This window comes from Cyprinodon variegatus, unplaced genomic scaffold, assembly GCF_000732505.1.
Source record: "Cyprinodon variegatus isolate N-32 unplaced genomic scaffold, C_variegatus-1.0 Scaffold22, whole genome shotgun sequence".
Taxonomy (NCBI): domain Eukaryota; kingdom Metazoa; phylum Chordata; class Actinopteri; order Cyprinodontiformes; family Cyprinodontidae; genus Cyprinodon; species Cyprinodon variegatus.
This window is the reverse complement of record NW_015150475.1, coordinates 906442-923072: the sequence shown is the minus strand read 5'-3', so window position 1 is coordinate 923072 and position 16631 is coordinate 906442. Positions and strand designations below refer to the sequence as shown.

The window sequence follows — 16631 nt, the reverse complement described above, 5'->3', positions numbered from 1 at the left end:
CATTATGTTAAATACTAAAACATTCAGCTGTTAAGTCTCACACTGAGGTCAGATTAAAAATTCATTGGAGGACAACTAAACTGTGCTCAAATTGCCTCCTTCTGCGGCTTATGCAATGAAGCAACAAAAACTGTTTTTTCTAAAATAATACTGCTAGTAATATACTTCATATTATAATTTGCTATGCTTTGTTTAAAGTAGGAGTTTATTTGAATTAGTAATAAATAACCATGGCAGAATGTTATCTTACTGAGCTAGGGAGATCGCAATAATACAACATCAACAGAGCTGCATCTCACTTTAAATTGAGCAAATAATAGAAATATTCTCAATCTGCTCAGAGTCCTCGGATTCAAATAGCTTCTGACAGAAAGGTTTCAGTCTTCAACGTGTGATTAAGCAAACCAGGCCTGTAACATTGAAACAATTTTGTCCCCCACAGCTAAGCAGCTGGTTATTGATCCAGCCCAAACACTATTTCATAGCCCTGATGAGTCTCTTTTATCATTTCACTACTTACAAACACTCAAAGAGGAAAGCAAACATTGTGCTTCAAGCAGTCCTGTTGGCCCTTTTACAAGCTGCACTTCCCTCTACAAGAGTGCAAAAAAAGCATTTTGTACTCTCTGTTATAGAAGAAAACTGAAGAAAGCACGAAGGTAAAGATTTATAACGGACTGAAAAAACAAACGGCTCAGACACCCCTTAAAGCTGCACTCGGTTAAAAACAACATCAAGGAATGCCTCAGGACCTCATACCAGGCCTTCAGGCATAAACACTCACATTTTCAAACTGTGTTAAGATGAAGACAATAAACACTGGATGATGACACATTAAAAACACAAAGTCTAGGAGAGATTTGTGGTAAAAAGCAGGATTAAAGCATTAAATAAGTAAAACCAATATGCTCCCTTTTTTCCAACAGGAACACTTTTATTGGTTGAACAGGTGAAGGTGTTCAACAGGACAGCTTGCCCTCTCTTTACCTGGATGTACCAGCAGCAGTCCTGGCCTTGGTTTAAATAGTTTTAAAAGGGTCATAGAATCCAAAACCAAGTTTACCTGGTCATAGATAAATAACAGTAGCGTAGTTTAGCTGCTTAGCCTACAGTTGGGTTTCCTTCTACAAGAATTACAAAGCAGGCAGTTTCTCTATTGAAAATGAGCCAGGGCCACGGGCGTAAATGCAGTGTTCCAGGCTGCATGGAGAAAGGGGACAATTTTCACAGTCTTCCCAAGGATCCAAAGACTCGACAGGCATGGATTATTTTTATGTATCAGAAGATCCCTGCAAAGTTTGCTCAGCTGTTGATTTGCTGTAAGCATTTTACCGAAGAAGACAGCTTTCAAAATCTTGGAGGTTTGGTCGCTCTGTCCCCCGCTGGCATGCTTAGAGCGCATGCTGCACTGTAGTCCACCAAAACACTGAACGATTTTCCAATTCCCCAGACATTTTTTTTTTTTTTTTTTTAGGTATGAAAAGTAGGACGCCTGGTCACCCTACCATACCAACAGTTTGATGTTTCATTGAGTGTGTTAGTGTTTAGCAGCTTTGCTCGTTGTAAACCAACCAATTAGCGCACAGCTCATTTAAATATTCATAGTGTATTTGGTGCTGGTCCTTAATGTCTCTGAATAGGGTGTGTAAGATTGGTTGGGCTTAAAACGGCATATTTGCTGTTCTATGAGCCCTAATGCGAGCCTGGTTAAAAGCCCTAGAATGAAACAACAGGTTTTCTTCCTTTTATGGTATGCTCATGAATATTTAGATGAGCTGTACGCTGATTGGTTGGTTTACAGAGAGCGAAGCTGCTGAGCAAAGGCGCATCATAGCAACAAGCACTCACTCACTGAAACATCAAATTGTTGATATGTTAGGGTGACCAGACGTCGTCCTACTTTTCATACCTAAAAGAAATGTCCAGGAGGAATTTCAAAATAGTCCGGGATTTTGGTCGACTACAGTGCAGCACGTAGATGAAACAGGGCCCCAGCGGGGCACAGAGCGACCAAACCCGACCCTGGACAACGGTCCCAAAATGACGTCAACCCGGGGCTTTGTTTGGATTCGCCGTTTTATGGTGGAAGTTTAGAATTGTGAGATTTGCAGAGAAAGGAGGTGTCGATGGTGCTTGAACTTCTCTGTAAGTCCATTTCCCCCACTAAACTATCATTCATCTATGACAATGGAAACTTTGTTTTGCATTCTATGACCCCTTTAATGTTAACTATGTCTTACCGTTTGAAATCAGATCTAATCCAGAAGATTAGTGTGAAATATCAACTGGTAATGAGCCCTCATGCATTTAAATAGGGCTGAGCGCTGTAGCTTGAAAATAAAATAGATTTTTTTTTTTTTTGCAAAACAAATTCGATTCATTGGTTATTTTCTCCCTTTAGTTTCATGAAAGCCAATTAAAACTGACAGAAATGACTTTTAAAACGTGCTTTCTTTCCTTCTGGGAGTTGACCAGAAATTAAAAAGTAGCTAAATATAACCTGTGAACATGCTTGTAAAAGTAGATGGCAGGCTGTGTAACCAAATGCATGCAGCTTATGGCCTTTCACAATAAGCTAGTTTATGTCCAAGTATGGAAACCTACGGAATGTCTAGGTGAAATAAATCCCCATTGCCCAGCTCTACATTTCAATAAGCTCTAGGTTCAAAATATGCTGTGACACATCTTTTCTTAAAGCTTGAAATGCAATAAAAAAAAATACTAGACACTAAAAGAGAGAGGAAGATAATAATACCTTGATCATAAGTAATGATGTGATTGGGCCATACTGTACAGCAGGATAATTTAGAAAAGGAGAGTTCGTGTTGATGTGCTCAAAGAACATCCCTTTCATAAACATTGACTTCTAGGGGGCAAGCTTTAATATTTTTATTGGGACAAGGCAATAAATCAATAGAAATGTATATTGTAATAAACTACTGATCAATATTATTACTAAATACATCCAACACAAACTTTAAACACTTTTAACAGCATTGTGTAAACACCCAGATCTTTATTATGAACTTATAAATGACTGTATCCAAAAATAACATCTGATGTGAACTTTGTAGGATCATTTCCTCTATAATCTAATCTGTGTTTCTACTTTTGTAGTTGTATTACTTTTTTAATAAAGAATATATGCATGGTTAAAATGATTTATGTGTGAGGAGTTCACTGCAGTTTTCTTCCATCAGTGGGATAATCCACACATTTTTTTCAGTTTTATGCAAATTGTACAGACTCAAAGAAAATGTTGAAAAAAATTGAGTAGTATTCGCTATGCAGTCCTCATGCTTGATGGTATTCCTCAGGAGACCAGCAGCGACATTTCTATTCCCTTTAAACTCAAGTGCAGGCTGAGTAACAGAAAAGGAGTCAACTGTTAAAGAGTTAAGGGATTAGGCTGGTATGTGGGAGCTAGATAAGTATATCCTCAGATTTGTATGGCCATGGAAATTTAAGGAACATCTTTTCTATTAAAGTTAATTTGTTTTATTTTAACAAGTTTGAATATTGCAAAGTACCAAGAAATAAAAGAAGGATTGTACCAGTGTTAAAAAGTATTTGAGGCTTTGTTGAATAATTTCACAAGCTATCAGCAGGCCTGCTATGGCACAAAGGTCGCCTCTTCAAAATAACTTGTCTGATGACACAATGGGTGCAAAAGGGTTAAAAAAAATGAGATTATGTCCTGATCAAGGAAATATGAGAAATGAATTCAGTGTCTGAAAAGGATGAGAACTTTTCTTTCAGCAGTGAGAAACATTAACCACAAACAGAGAGAAGATGGCACAGTGAGGAACCTCCTAGAAGTGGTCAGCCAACCAAAATTACTCCAACAGCGCATCAGCAACTCATCAAGGACAGCGACAAACAAACCCAGAAGAACATTTAAAGCCCTGCTGGGCCTCAATCACCACAGTAAAGACTCGTTTTCATGATATAAGAAAAAGTCTGAGCAAAAATCGTAAAAACAATAAGATCAAGAAGCTGAAGACTTGTAAATAAATGAAACAATGAAATCTGCCTTTAGCATAAAATCCCTACTAAAGAACTGAAATGCACTTAGGTTGATTTAACAGGACAATGATCCAAAGTACAAAAGCAGGAACACTGAATGCCTCAATGGTTTGGATACATTTTATTCACCAAGAACAGATGAAATCAATATCTGAGAACTGCTTTTTGCTTTTACTTATGGTTACCTTTGGTTTGATAATCTCATATACTCGACTGTAAGCAAAAAATGAAAACTGAAAAAGCTGTAAGAGCATTAATACTCTTACACATCAGTACATGTCATTGGTCATGCCCATGTCATACCTGATCTGTTTGAGCTCTCCAGCTAGGATCTGCAGGTAGTAGAGAGCCCGTCCCACAGCAAGCACTACTTGTGTGTGGTTGCAGGCGGCTACGCTGATGTTCTTCCCCTGTGGCTCCTTCCATTCACTCACCAAGGTCTTGCTGTCCTGAAGCACCAGGCGCACAGAGCCTGATGTGATCTGGAGGGACAAAGAAATGTTTAAGGATGAAGAACTTTGCTGGAAACAGGACTCAAGAGGAAGTTTTTTGTTGTGAAGCATCGAGAAAGAAATCTTTGGTGGAAATCAGACTTTTAATAGAGTTGAACAGGGCAAAGCAAACTGCTCTCTAAGGATCAACAAAGAGGCTTTGGTTGATGCAGAGACAATGTTTAAAAGTAAATACTTTACTCTCAGCAATACATGTAGAGACAAGCTGAAAGCTTAAAACAAGATCAAACATGGAGCACCAGCACAGCCTACATCAATATCTTATTAACTAAAAAAGCAGAATTTACCCTCTCTGATCGGATTCTGGAACTGAAATTTGTCCATTAATTAAAAATGCTTTAACTTTCTTAAGCTGCTCCGTTATTGTCTAGTTAGACATAAGGTTAGTAAATATAAATGTAAAAGATGCTAGAAAAGAAGAACAAATGCTGCAAACTGTTTGTAAATGTCTGTGCTCAGTTATAAACAGGAATTTATTTAAGCCTCTTTTTCCCTCAATAGAAAAAGAAGCTCAAGTTCCAAATTTAACAATAATTTCAGAGCAAACAGCTACTGCTGTCATAAACACTGTCATTACAAATAATTTTTTTTAATGATGACTTCACCTAAAAACACTTTAACGCCTTAAGAGAACAGAAATTAGCCTAAAGATACTTTGCTAACATTACTAGCATAACTAGGAAGAGAACACTATTGTCTCATGGGGAAGGATTTCCTGAAAAGTAGCCAATCACAGACAGTTTACTCTCTGTGTAGTTTTATCCCTCAAAGTTAGGGTGACCAGATTTCTGAAATCAAATCTGGGGACATTTCCAGCTTGTAGATAAAAAGAAATACATATAATCAGAATTAAAATAGGAAATGGGGACAGTGATGCTTTCATCCATTTTTATATTTTTATTAATATTTAAACAACAAAAATCAAGTGTAAAATCTAGGAATGACCCTCTTCTATTTCCTAAGATTAATAAAATTAATCATTTGATGGTGTTTATTAGTGCCATCTGGTCATTCAGTGTTCTCTGTCTCTCCATCTCCTATTTGTAGCGGACTTCTGCCTGCTCTATCTTTTACTCTTATAAGTAGATTTTTCCTCCGCTCTTATTCAGTCTTCTAATCTTCTTCCCCTTCTATCAATCTTACACTAATCAAACACAGACATAATACAATCAAAATCCGTAACGACAGATCGGTAACTAAAAAATTAGAGCATAATTTCTGTTTTTTCCCAACAACTAAGACCGTTTATTTAAATTATTGGATGCAAACTATTGGTATTTCAGCGTACCATGAAGCAAATTTCTCATCTCGATCAAAATATTTATTTTATACTAAGAGGCTTAAAAGTTTCATTAAATCTAGACACAACTTGCAAGAGCGCATCTCACAACTTCAAAACGAACTTCTTATCGCAGGCATGGATTAAGAGATGCTGAGATTGGAGGTAGAGAACAAACCAATTTTGTATGATCCTAATTATCCCTAATACAATGATGCACAACGAAAAGAAATGTTTGGGGAGAAACGTGGTGGATGCTGATGGTGAGTTTTAATTATGTCATTAAATCAAGCATTTATTTCCGTATGTTTTGCTCCTATGAATTTAATAATAATAAAGTCGTGCATGCTCTCCTTGAGCCACGAGGGAGTTGGAGCGAAGCAAGATGGGAGGAACCGTGGAGGCTGTAGGCTTTGGGCAGGCTGTCTGGTGGTTGCAGAGGATGTGGGATTTCGGTGTAGTGCTGCGCTCTGCTCCTTATCCATTCGTTCACAGCAGCCAACCAGCATCTAATAGCGGTTTCTGCGTGCAATATGCCTAAGCTTTCTCAAAAAAAAAAAAGAGTTTTTACAGTACTAGTGGCTCGTTTTCCTGGACAGTAGGCTGACAGGAAAGGGGGTATGATAGAGGGGGAGAGACATGCGGGAAAGGACCACAGGCCTCCATACATGCGTCGTGCGCACTAATCACTGCACCGCCAAGCCCGCCCCTAACCGCTCATTCTACCGTAATAGCAGTCTACATGCAAAATTTCGCCCTCATTCATAAAACTGTAAAATCGAGGACATTTCCAGGTGGTCCAAAACGGGGACTGTCCCCGGAAATCAGGGAAGTTGCAGGTACATAAAATCAAGCAACAAGCGCAGAGGACCATAAACTCATGCTTGTGATATATTGGGGTATTTATGGTATTAAATCTGCATGCATAGATAATTCAAAAAGCATGTGGAGATTAGATTAGATTAGATGCTTATGTTTTAATAAAATTTAATAAAAATCGGTATTTATCATGCATTTGCACTTTTGGCCGAATTCTGACTTCATTGAAAATATAAGCTTCGGACATGTGAAGCAGGGTTTTTATACATGCTCCTTAAATGTTTTCAACTCCATGCTGCTCTAAACTGAAATGCGGTTTTCCTTCACATCTTGAACATGTTTTGTTTAATCTGAGACGGAGTTTCCAATTTTTTAATACCCGAAAAGTGTTTTATTTTCTAAGATCGTCCTTGTTTACTCCTGCTGTAGAGCCTGTTTTCTCATTGATTGTTGCAGCAGTTTTCCTAGTCCTGTGTACCTTCATGCTTCCAGTTACTTTGCCACAGAAGCGCCTGTATTTCCTCACTTTTGGTGAATAGAGGATATTCTATAATAGTCAATTCAATCTAAAATGCTAAACTTTGCTTTTTAATGGACATTTCTTAACATTTTAGTTGTACTGTACTTGTAAAAGCTTAAAAATATAACCCCTGTGGCTAAAGAAAAACAGTATTCTTCTTAACTATAATTATCTAAGAGCCACACAGCAATGATGAGACCAGATAAATAACGAGCTACTGTAACCTCATTATTAGGATTGCTGCAGGTACCGAGAAGAGTGGAACTATAAATGGATGTGTTGCACCGTTTGAAGGAACAAGTACTACAGCTGTGTAATGAGATGAAAAGGTAACATAACTTTAACACAGGATGCTGAATATAATCCTTGAAATAAACTGCGGAAGAGGAAAAAAACAAAGTTTTGTTCAGTTTGCAGCAAGCAAAAGTCAGTCCATGCAAGATTCTATGAATCCTAAATGAGTTTTTAATCCATGCCTGCTTAATATGAAAACATCCGGATGGTGTGTATCAGTTTAGCATCTGAATACATTTGAAGTTTTGTATAAACTGCTGCCTTTATGAGGGTGCGCTCTAAATGAATCACGCTTTAAGCAAAAGACTTTAATCTCTGGGCTCACAGACTGAAAATAGAAATGCTACACAAGCCGTTTCACATTGTACAGCACTGCTAATCTTGCTTTTCCAACATATATAACTTTTTTAATTAGTAAGAAACATTAAATATGGCTTATTTTGCTGGAATCTGTTAACTTAATTTCATGCAAGTTTGTCTCAGAGAATGTTTAAAAGAACAAGCTGGGCAATCACCAAAATGTAACAAACTGCTTTGCCAAAGAAATTACACCTTTGCTTTATTTATTCGGAATTCTATTACAATGCAAATGAACATTTTGTGGTATTTTTGGGATAGACCAAGCCTAAGTAGTGTATAATTAGTGGAATAATGATGAATGGTTGAAAGGTATGCCAATGCATTGCAACTGGCTATTACCCTCTATGTGGCAGCAAACCCACTTTTAAGTGTATTACCGGCACCTAAAGGGCTGGAGGGAAATATTTAGTGTCTTACTGTTGCTAAATGTAATGTGACTAAAATGGAGTGCCTCTGTGATTTAAAAATTGTGCTTTTCTAAGTTGTGAAGTGCTAATGCAAACAATTTCCAAGCCCTAATTTCTAACATGCACTGCAAAATGATCATGGATATGATGTGTGTTGTAGTCCTTGATCGTCATGGTACAGTTTGTTCAGAAATGCTGCAGAGCAGCTCTATCCTCACTAAGACTCCTTTCCCACCGGTTGAAAAACTGGTTTAAACCTGGGAGCAATGGGCTTTTAGCGGTAGCGGGAACGGCTCACTGACGAGCGTCTACCTGGGTAAAACAACTCGATAAGCGTCCGCGTTAAAATCGCCTCAGGCAGACCCGGGTTGACCCCCTAAATCATGTGACACAATTGAAAGCAACATACGGACGTCAACACAACGTGCCAGTCGCTTCTGATTAGGGCTAGGTAAAAAAAAAAATCAATTTAATCGATTTTGAATCAATTCCTTTACATTTTTGCAAAATTGATGTCTAGGGAATGAGATCGATTAATTTTAAAGTGACCCGCGTGACGTTCACATTCAAATAGGCAGGAAAGATGCACCACAGATTACTTAAAGCCAGATAGCTGCAAATATACTCAATAGGTCAACTGAAGACATTAACAAATGGGGGCTGACCAGAAAACACCCTGTAGTTGATACAGACAATGCTGCAAATATGGTTTGTGCAGTGAAGATAATGCAGCTCATGGATGTCTGCTGTGTCACGTCTGCTTGCTTGAGTGAGGCTTCACTTTTTCACTTTTCACAAACAAGTTTGCACTTATGAGACAGTTTTGTTCACATCTCATGTTTAAACTGTGTGATTTACAAGTTTGCACTTTGTGTTTAATGTGACAGGAAAAAACAAAATACATGAGTATTCTGAAACACAGTTGAACCACTTTCATTATTGTAAAAACAGATCTAATCGAAATTAATCAAGTTAGAACTGTATGAATCAAAATCGAATCGATTCAGGACTTTGGCGAAAATACCCAGCCCTACTTCTGATGTAACAAGCCGAAACAACTCTGCTTACATTCCATAAACACGAAGCTGCTCTGGTGAAGGATTCAGACATGAAAGAGCAAAAATAATAAAGAATACTGACTACACTCCGGCTCCTGTTCATGTTGCTCTCCATTATTTACTTCCCTTATTTCCGTCACACTTTCGACATCATCAAAACTCACCCTACGTGATGTAATCATCAGAAAGGGAGTGGGGAGGTGATGGGTGGTTGACAGTGGGCGCACAGCTTATCAGGAGGGGGCCGGATTCAGCTTTTTAGTTAAATGTGAAAAGAGCCCAAAGTTGATTATTAGCAGGTCAACTCGGTTTGGAAAAACTCAGGTTTTTAGTGAGAACGCAGTTTTAAATAAAAAAAATGAAAAAGAGGTTCGTACTATGACTACTTCTGAAGGGAGAAAGTTGTTCTTGAAGCCCTTTTTTTTTGGGTATCAAAATAAAGAGCGCAAACGTGAATTTGCACCTTTTAGATTTTCATTTCATAATTTTTCTTTTAATGCCACAAATGTGTAACATTTATTGTTGGTCTTCCGCATTAAACCAAAAGAAAACATACTGTATGTCACAACATTTGAATAACCTCAAAGGTTGTGAATACTTTAACAGTAATGTTACTACAGTGGTGATACTGATGCTTCAGATCAAACTGCAGGAGTATTTATTTTCTTTAAAAGAGCTAACTAGTGCTGTCCAAGGCATAGATGGCAAACATCAAAACTAAAATGAAGTCCACACAATAAAATGCACTTACTGTTATGTTTTTAAAATCTGACTGGGGTTATGCGTCTATCTGAATCAAAATTAGAAAGTTAGCCTCAAAGACCAATTAGCAAAGGGACTGCTTCAAAATGAAAAACACTCAAAGCATATCTCAGTTAGAAAAAAACAAAAACTCTCATTAAATTTGTGTTAGTGACCATTTGCTCTATTAGTTCCACATTAACTCGTCTGAACTCTGATTTAGTCTGCTGCTCCCTTTGAGGTGAACGTGTACGCTTTTCCTGATGCTCAGCATTGTTTACAAGCTGCGCCTTTAGATTCGGGGCCTTAAACTACATGCTTTGGAAGAAGGCACATTCGCCTCAAACTTGTTTACTGAAATGAGCTGCACACATTTTTAACTGCAAGGTTAATTAAAACAGCCAAGCTGGTGCAGGATGATGGACCCAAATAATGAGCTACACCGATGCTAAAGGCTGCAAACGGGTGCAGAGTCAGACATTATGCTCATTATGCGTAACAAACAATGCTTTCATGTTATCTGAAGTCATTTATTAATAAAGTACATAAAAGTAAAGCTGTGCATGCAGTTTTTATGCAATTATATCTTTAAAAAAGACAAATGTCTACACTCAGTTTTTTTTTTTACACAGGTTTTGTTACCGTAGTTTTAATGTGACGGCTAAGCTGAAAGCCACATTAAAAATGACAATGAACGTTAAAACTTTAATATAAATCAACAGCTACTTCTATTAAATTACTTTAGGCCTGAAGGCCAGAGATGAGCAACTGTCTTTTTTAATACAGAATACTATAATTGTTTTTAGTGTAAACAATGCAGACTGATTGCGTGGTAAAAGAGACATTAACATTTTCTATCATTAGAGCAGTAGCAGGTCTGTCCCAGCATCCTAAATATTAATTTGGTAGAACGCCCTGCAGGGATGATCTGGTTTTCAAAAATAAAGACTGAAGAGCAAGTTTAAACGGAGTACAATATTCATGTTGGCCAAGTTTAAAATGCATGAAGTATTTTTGCACTCCTTATATCGTGGATTAATAAAATATCAAAGAGCCACAATTAAATATACATATTTTGAAATTAATTTTAGACCCAGAATTAAATTCATTTCAAAGATCTTCTGTCTTTGCTTGTTTGTAAAATGTAAATGAATTTAAGTCATTAAACTGATTTTAACCAGACAAAAAGAACAAAAGCCAGTTTAAAAATGAGTTTAAAAAAAATTATATAAATTATTAAAGGAAATAACTTATCTATACCAGCCTGGCCTTATGTAAGAAAGTAACTGACTTAACTGGCCAGAACCAGCTGCCATTGAACATTTACAATAAGTGGCAGGGAGTCATTTTCAAGGTTGATGAGGACATTTGGACCACTGATTAAATGAAGCTGATTGTAAAACACTATCTTTCAGGATAATTGGAAGAGAGCAGATTTCACAGATTCATCAAGCCTTAAAACTAACCCTGATCTTAACAAAGCCCCAGGTCATCAAACTTTCGCCATGTTGGTTTATTAGCATGCTTTGTAGTACATAGTATATATAGTACCACTATTTCTGGTTTAAATAAGACTTGGAAATGACTTTAACTCTTCCCAAAGTAATTCAATTCAAGACTTTGTTTTTCATCAGCTGGTATTTCCCCTCCCCCCCATAAATATGCAGTTTAACATCCTAAATTTCTGATTTATCAAGAAAGAATTACTTTGGAAGATGCCTTTTGTCGGATGCAAAGAGGGGATTGCTTAAGCTGTCATGTAGCCACTACTAATCAGGGACTGATTGTAGCCCTCACGTAACACGAAAGGAGTGCAGTGGGAAAGAAGATTTTTTTCAATCAAAATGGAAGAAAAAATAAACCGATTTCTGGCCAAAAGTAGAGGCCACTTTTTTTTAAGACTGTGAGATTGGATCAATTCAAAAGGTGATGCAGGAGTAGAAAGAGAAACTGAAATTCATCACCTTTAACTCAGAAGATGCAATAATCTGCAGATACTTAATAATTAAAGCCTGTGTGATGTGTCCACAGCAGCAAGACAGAGGCTGCAGACAGTGGATCGTTTTAATTTATTATATTAAGATCTAAAAGGCTCAAACTGAACCTGCAGTGCAGAGGGACAGAAATCTAGCAATGTATGGAAATTTTGTTAATGAACATATATATTTAAGCTTGCTCCTTTAAAAAGGATCGAGTGAAACTAAAAGCACAATTTTTTGCTTCATTTATTTTGTCAAAACTGATATCCAGCATGGGTGACCGGGTTTAAATTTGGTGTTTGCAAACAAACAGCAGAACTTCTGTCGGGACATTAGCCCAGAAAAATCCAGTAGAAACAAACCTATAAAACAAGGTAAGTCTGGGTGCTTTTTTTTCTCCCCTGAACAACCCATGATTTGAAAACCACAGCTTGTGTTTACTCTGTTTAACTTTGACAGTTAAATTCTTTTTATGATGCGAAACATTTAGGTGCAACAGAAAAGCAGAAATTGAATCTGTGAAAAGGGGAGAACACCTTTTTCACAGCAGTGTTTGTGTACGAACCTGAATGAGTTGTTGATGTGCAACATTTCCACAGTAAAATGTTTGCTGGTTGTCCACAAAGCCTGGCAGCTCCGTCTCCTCAACCTCCTCTCCGCTCAGCATCAACACTCTGCAGGCAAAAAAAAAAAAAAAAGCAATTTTATTTTAGATTTGTGCAATCAGAATTGATAGCATGAATATCTGCCAGGCTGCAGAGTGGATCCTCACCTTGTCTGACCCACGAAAGACAGAACCAGCATATCATCCGTCTCCCTGCCTGCCTCAGAGCGAAGTGGCCATAAACCTGGAAGTGAGGGAATTCAGGAATGAAATTTAATTGGTGCCGTTCTGCAGGGATCAACCTGAACCTTTAACTGCTCCATCAGTTAAATGCAAACATTTCTGAAGATGAACAGGCTGCAGGATCTTCTCAGAGAGAAATCGATTGGAAAAGTAAATAATCGCCACTCATCTGGAAGCCAGGGGGCATGCCAGCAGCTGGGAGTTTCAAGGCAGACAATGTCAATAAATAACAGAAGCCTAACAAGTGCAAGCAGACCTTTTAGTGGCCTGTACGTCTAGCTTAAGCATGAGACAAATCCTTTGAGAGGAACCTAAATTTGAGGTATTTTGCATTTCCCCACTTTACTGCTTCCCACAGCGGACACTGGAGTGTGTTTTGGTTCACTAAATGAAAACAAATGTCGCCAAAATCAACACTGGCAGCTTTCCTGATGCTTTGAAAGCAACATGCCAAGACCTATGACACGCTCTGCATCTGCTTAGTGTTGTTTGCCAAGCCTGAGAGATCAGCAGCTGGCGCTGTGGCTGCTGGGGCAAACAGATGTGCAGGTTCAAGTGTCTCCATTGGCAAAGCAGTAGAGGATTCAGGGCTAGATAATGTCAGCGCTTGAGAGGAACTGTTGGATAACACTTAGGTTTCAACAAACAGGAGACACAAACCTTTGATTCCCGGAAGATCGATGCTGGCATGCTCATGAATCCCAATGCCGTTTCGGATGATCCGAAGAGATCCCTCCTTAAACGCCCCAGAGCACGTCACTAGCTGGAAACAACAGAAACAGTGACTCTGAATAAAACAGTCCTGGTTCCTGTTCTAACACTCTGATAAAATCCATTTCAAGCATTTTTATAGTAAAATTGGAGACTGGAGAATTGAATCACTTGGCATTAACTTTAAAATGTAAAAGCTTGGTGACAAAAGAAAAAAAGCAAACTAATGGGGTGAAACACCAGCAATCAACCCTTCATTTAGTTAACGAGAAAAAGACGACCGAGGCGAAACATGTCCTCATCTTACTTCCGGTTTTAGTAGATCTAAACAGGTCAGAGAAAGTTCAGCTTAAAAAATTAAACACGTCAATTCATGCAAAAAGGTTTCACTAAACCAGAAAATCCAATAAAAGCTTCTTTAAAATCATTCAGTTGAAAAGTGAAACTGTATAAATCAGTAACAGATCAGTTATTTTGTAGCTTAAATGGATGAAAATCCTAAATTTCTGAGAACATCTTTTTCCCATGAGGCAAAAAACAAAGGAAAACTTTATTAATAGACCTGTATAGTTAATTAGATTTGCACCATCATCCCACAGTAATAACATACAGTTCTCAAGTTTTGGTCTTCGAAAATTATTTGAAAATGAACACCAACTTTCTCATTCTGTTTGGCAGTTAGACATAAAAACTGTGTAGGGCGAGAGCATTCAAGGCCACCAAGAAAATGAAAACTTCAAGCCAAATACGTACAGTTTTCTTGTTAGAACAGAGTAAATCTTAATGAAATCTCAATTGAAAAAACAAAAATAAATTACAATAAATAAAAGTTTTTTTTTTGCAAAATGGCACACTGATCATTTCTATGCCACAAAGGCTGTGTTACAGCCTCAAGGGGAACAAGCTGCACAAGTCTTTGAATCTCTCTTCTGTTGAATTCCTGTGCTTAGCCAAGACTGCAGCAGAGATAACATCAGAGCGGACGTTCCTCGGAGGTCCAAAGTCCTCAGTTTATATTTAGCTTTAACATCAAGACCTCATAGCCAAGAGCCAGAGTGGAGTGATACAGAATCCAACAAGTTTGAGGTCCAGTGCGTGGATCTCATGGGTTGGCACAGGCTTCAATGGGGACGTTTCACAGCAAAGTGTTTCCCTCTGCTGAAAACGCCAAGATATGCATCAGGATTTGGGTATCTGCCCACACCTCAAAGATCATCAATGCCTGCTTTAATAAACATGGTACCACTCTGCTTGATGGCAAACTCACCAAACCTAAACCCTGCAGAGAATCAATGGGTTATCAAAAGGAAGATAAACAGCAGATCTAACAACAGAGATGAGCTGAAGGCTGCTAATAAAACAAGCTGATCTTCCATTAGACCTCAGGAGAGCAACCATCCGGCTGGCTCCCTGCCACACTTAAAGGGAAATATGCAAAAAGAACTCCGACCAAGAGCTGAAGCAGATACAGTACAGAAGATACTTTTAATACATTTGAATGGGTTTATTCAAAGACGCACTGAGACAAACGTCTCACTATTATGGCTGATATTAAACCGTATTATACAGATCGACTCTGTGGACGCCGGGTAACAAAACAAAAAACAATCCTCCGCTGCATCAATCTCAGATGCCCAAACAAATACTGCATAACTTCTATTTGAATTACTGAATAAAATCAATCATTTGAAGAGAATCAGCATTACTGACATGACTTCTGAACTTTGGACATCCTCCAAAATAAAGTAAAACAAATGAAACTCAGCCACAGGTTGCAGGGAGGGTGTTGTTATTGTAAAAGTGGCCTCAGCAACAGCTCTGCAGGGCTGCTGGATCGGTTCATCTCGAAGCTTCTGAGACTGTCATTAAGAAAGATGATGGCATTATGATCCGACACCACAGAGGTTAATAAATCTGCTTTCTGTGCAGCCTGACTGCAGAGCACCCAATGTTATTTATTCATCGAGTCATGCTATACTAACAAGATTAATACCAGGCTTCCATAATCTCATCCTGCACCACCTGCCGCCTTACAGTTTCCTCCTGATAGACCTGGCAACCCTCCCAAATAAGACTCAAAAATACTTGCATTAAATGTCCAGGTTTCTGATAATCTTCCTTTTTTTTTTAAATTCAGCTTTAGTGAGATGTTAAGCTGCACATCTGTGCATATTATATTCATCTCCGGCAACATGTTGAGCTGCTATGCATTTTTATCTTAAAAAGGGTCAAGCTGCGGTTTGTCCGGTAAATTGTGCCTCAGTGCTTTGAGTCCGTTTTTCTCCCTCCACATTAGCAGTTTTGGAATGCATGTGCATCAATTAACAGGGCAAAATGCTCAGTGGGTTTGCAGCAAATGGCAAATTAAAACAACTGGGATTAGATTTAGTTCTGAAAGTCGGCAGAATGAGATGAGACAGACAGTGTGTGCGGATGAAAGAGGACGTGGCTGATGGCGTGCTCGTCTCTGCCCAGAGACTGCTGCCTTTGGAAGCAGATCCAGTGGCCTGAAGCCTGGAGTCAAACCCTGCCAACAGAACCTTCTGCACAGCATCTACATTTCCACTGATTCCTCTCCTGCCTTTTCACTGAATCTACACAAAATAAAACGATTTTGGTAGGTAAAGGTCTCTGATATAACGTCAGACCAAAAACTCACACCTTGCTTGCATTTAAAGCATGGATACAGTGTTTCCCACAGGATTTTAGGAGACTATGGTGGGAGAGTCTCTGAACCTCAGGCGTTTTGCACATTTTGAAGCGTGGTGTATCCCACTTAAAGGGGAATGCTGTTTTTTTTTTTTTTTTTTTTTTTTTACATTGGGCCCTTGATTTTATGTTATTACATCATGTTCTACTCACCCATATTAGTTTTGTGTCATTTTGGGCCGTTCTGAAGATATTCCATTAGGTTATATCCAAGTAACGTCTTCCTATGGGCAACGAGTTGAAGGAACAAACTAAACTGTTCATAATGTAGTCTTTATGGTACGCCAGCATTCATAACAAGTAGGCGAATCACTGCCCCCCCAATGTCTCTTTTAGAGATGTCTCGATCCAGGTTAATGCACTTCCGAT

The 16631-nt window shown here is 38.3% G+C and overlaps 1 protein-coding gene across 1 annotated transcript in view; it reads right to left on the bottom strand.

Moving 5' to 3' along the window:
* Positions 1-16631, bottom strand: part of ddb1 (damage-specific DNA binding protein 1) — a 67188-nt gene that overhangs the window by 29684 nt on the left and 20873 nt on the right. The window contains exons 10-13 of the mRNA XM_015391639.1: positions 13503-13605; positions 12768-12843; positions 12561-12669; positions 4330-4508 (exon numbers count right to left, since the gene is read on the bottom strand). Coding sequence (XP_015247125.1) covers positions 4330-4508; positions 12561-12669; positions 12768-12843; positions 13503-13605 — 467 coding nt within the window. The remainder of the gene's footprint in view (positions 1-4329; positions 4509-12560; positions 12670-12767; positions 12844-13502; positions 13606-16631) is intronic.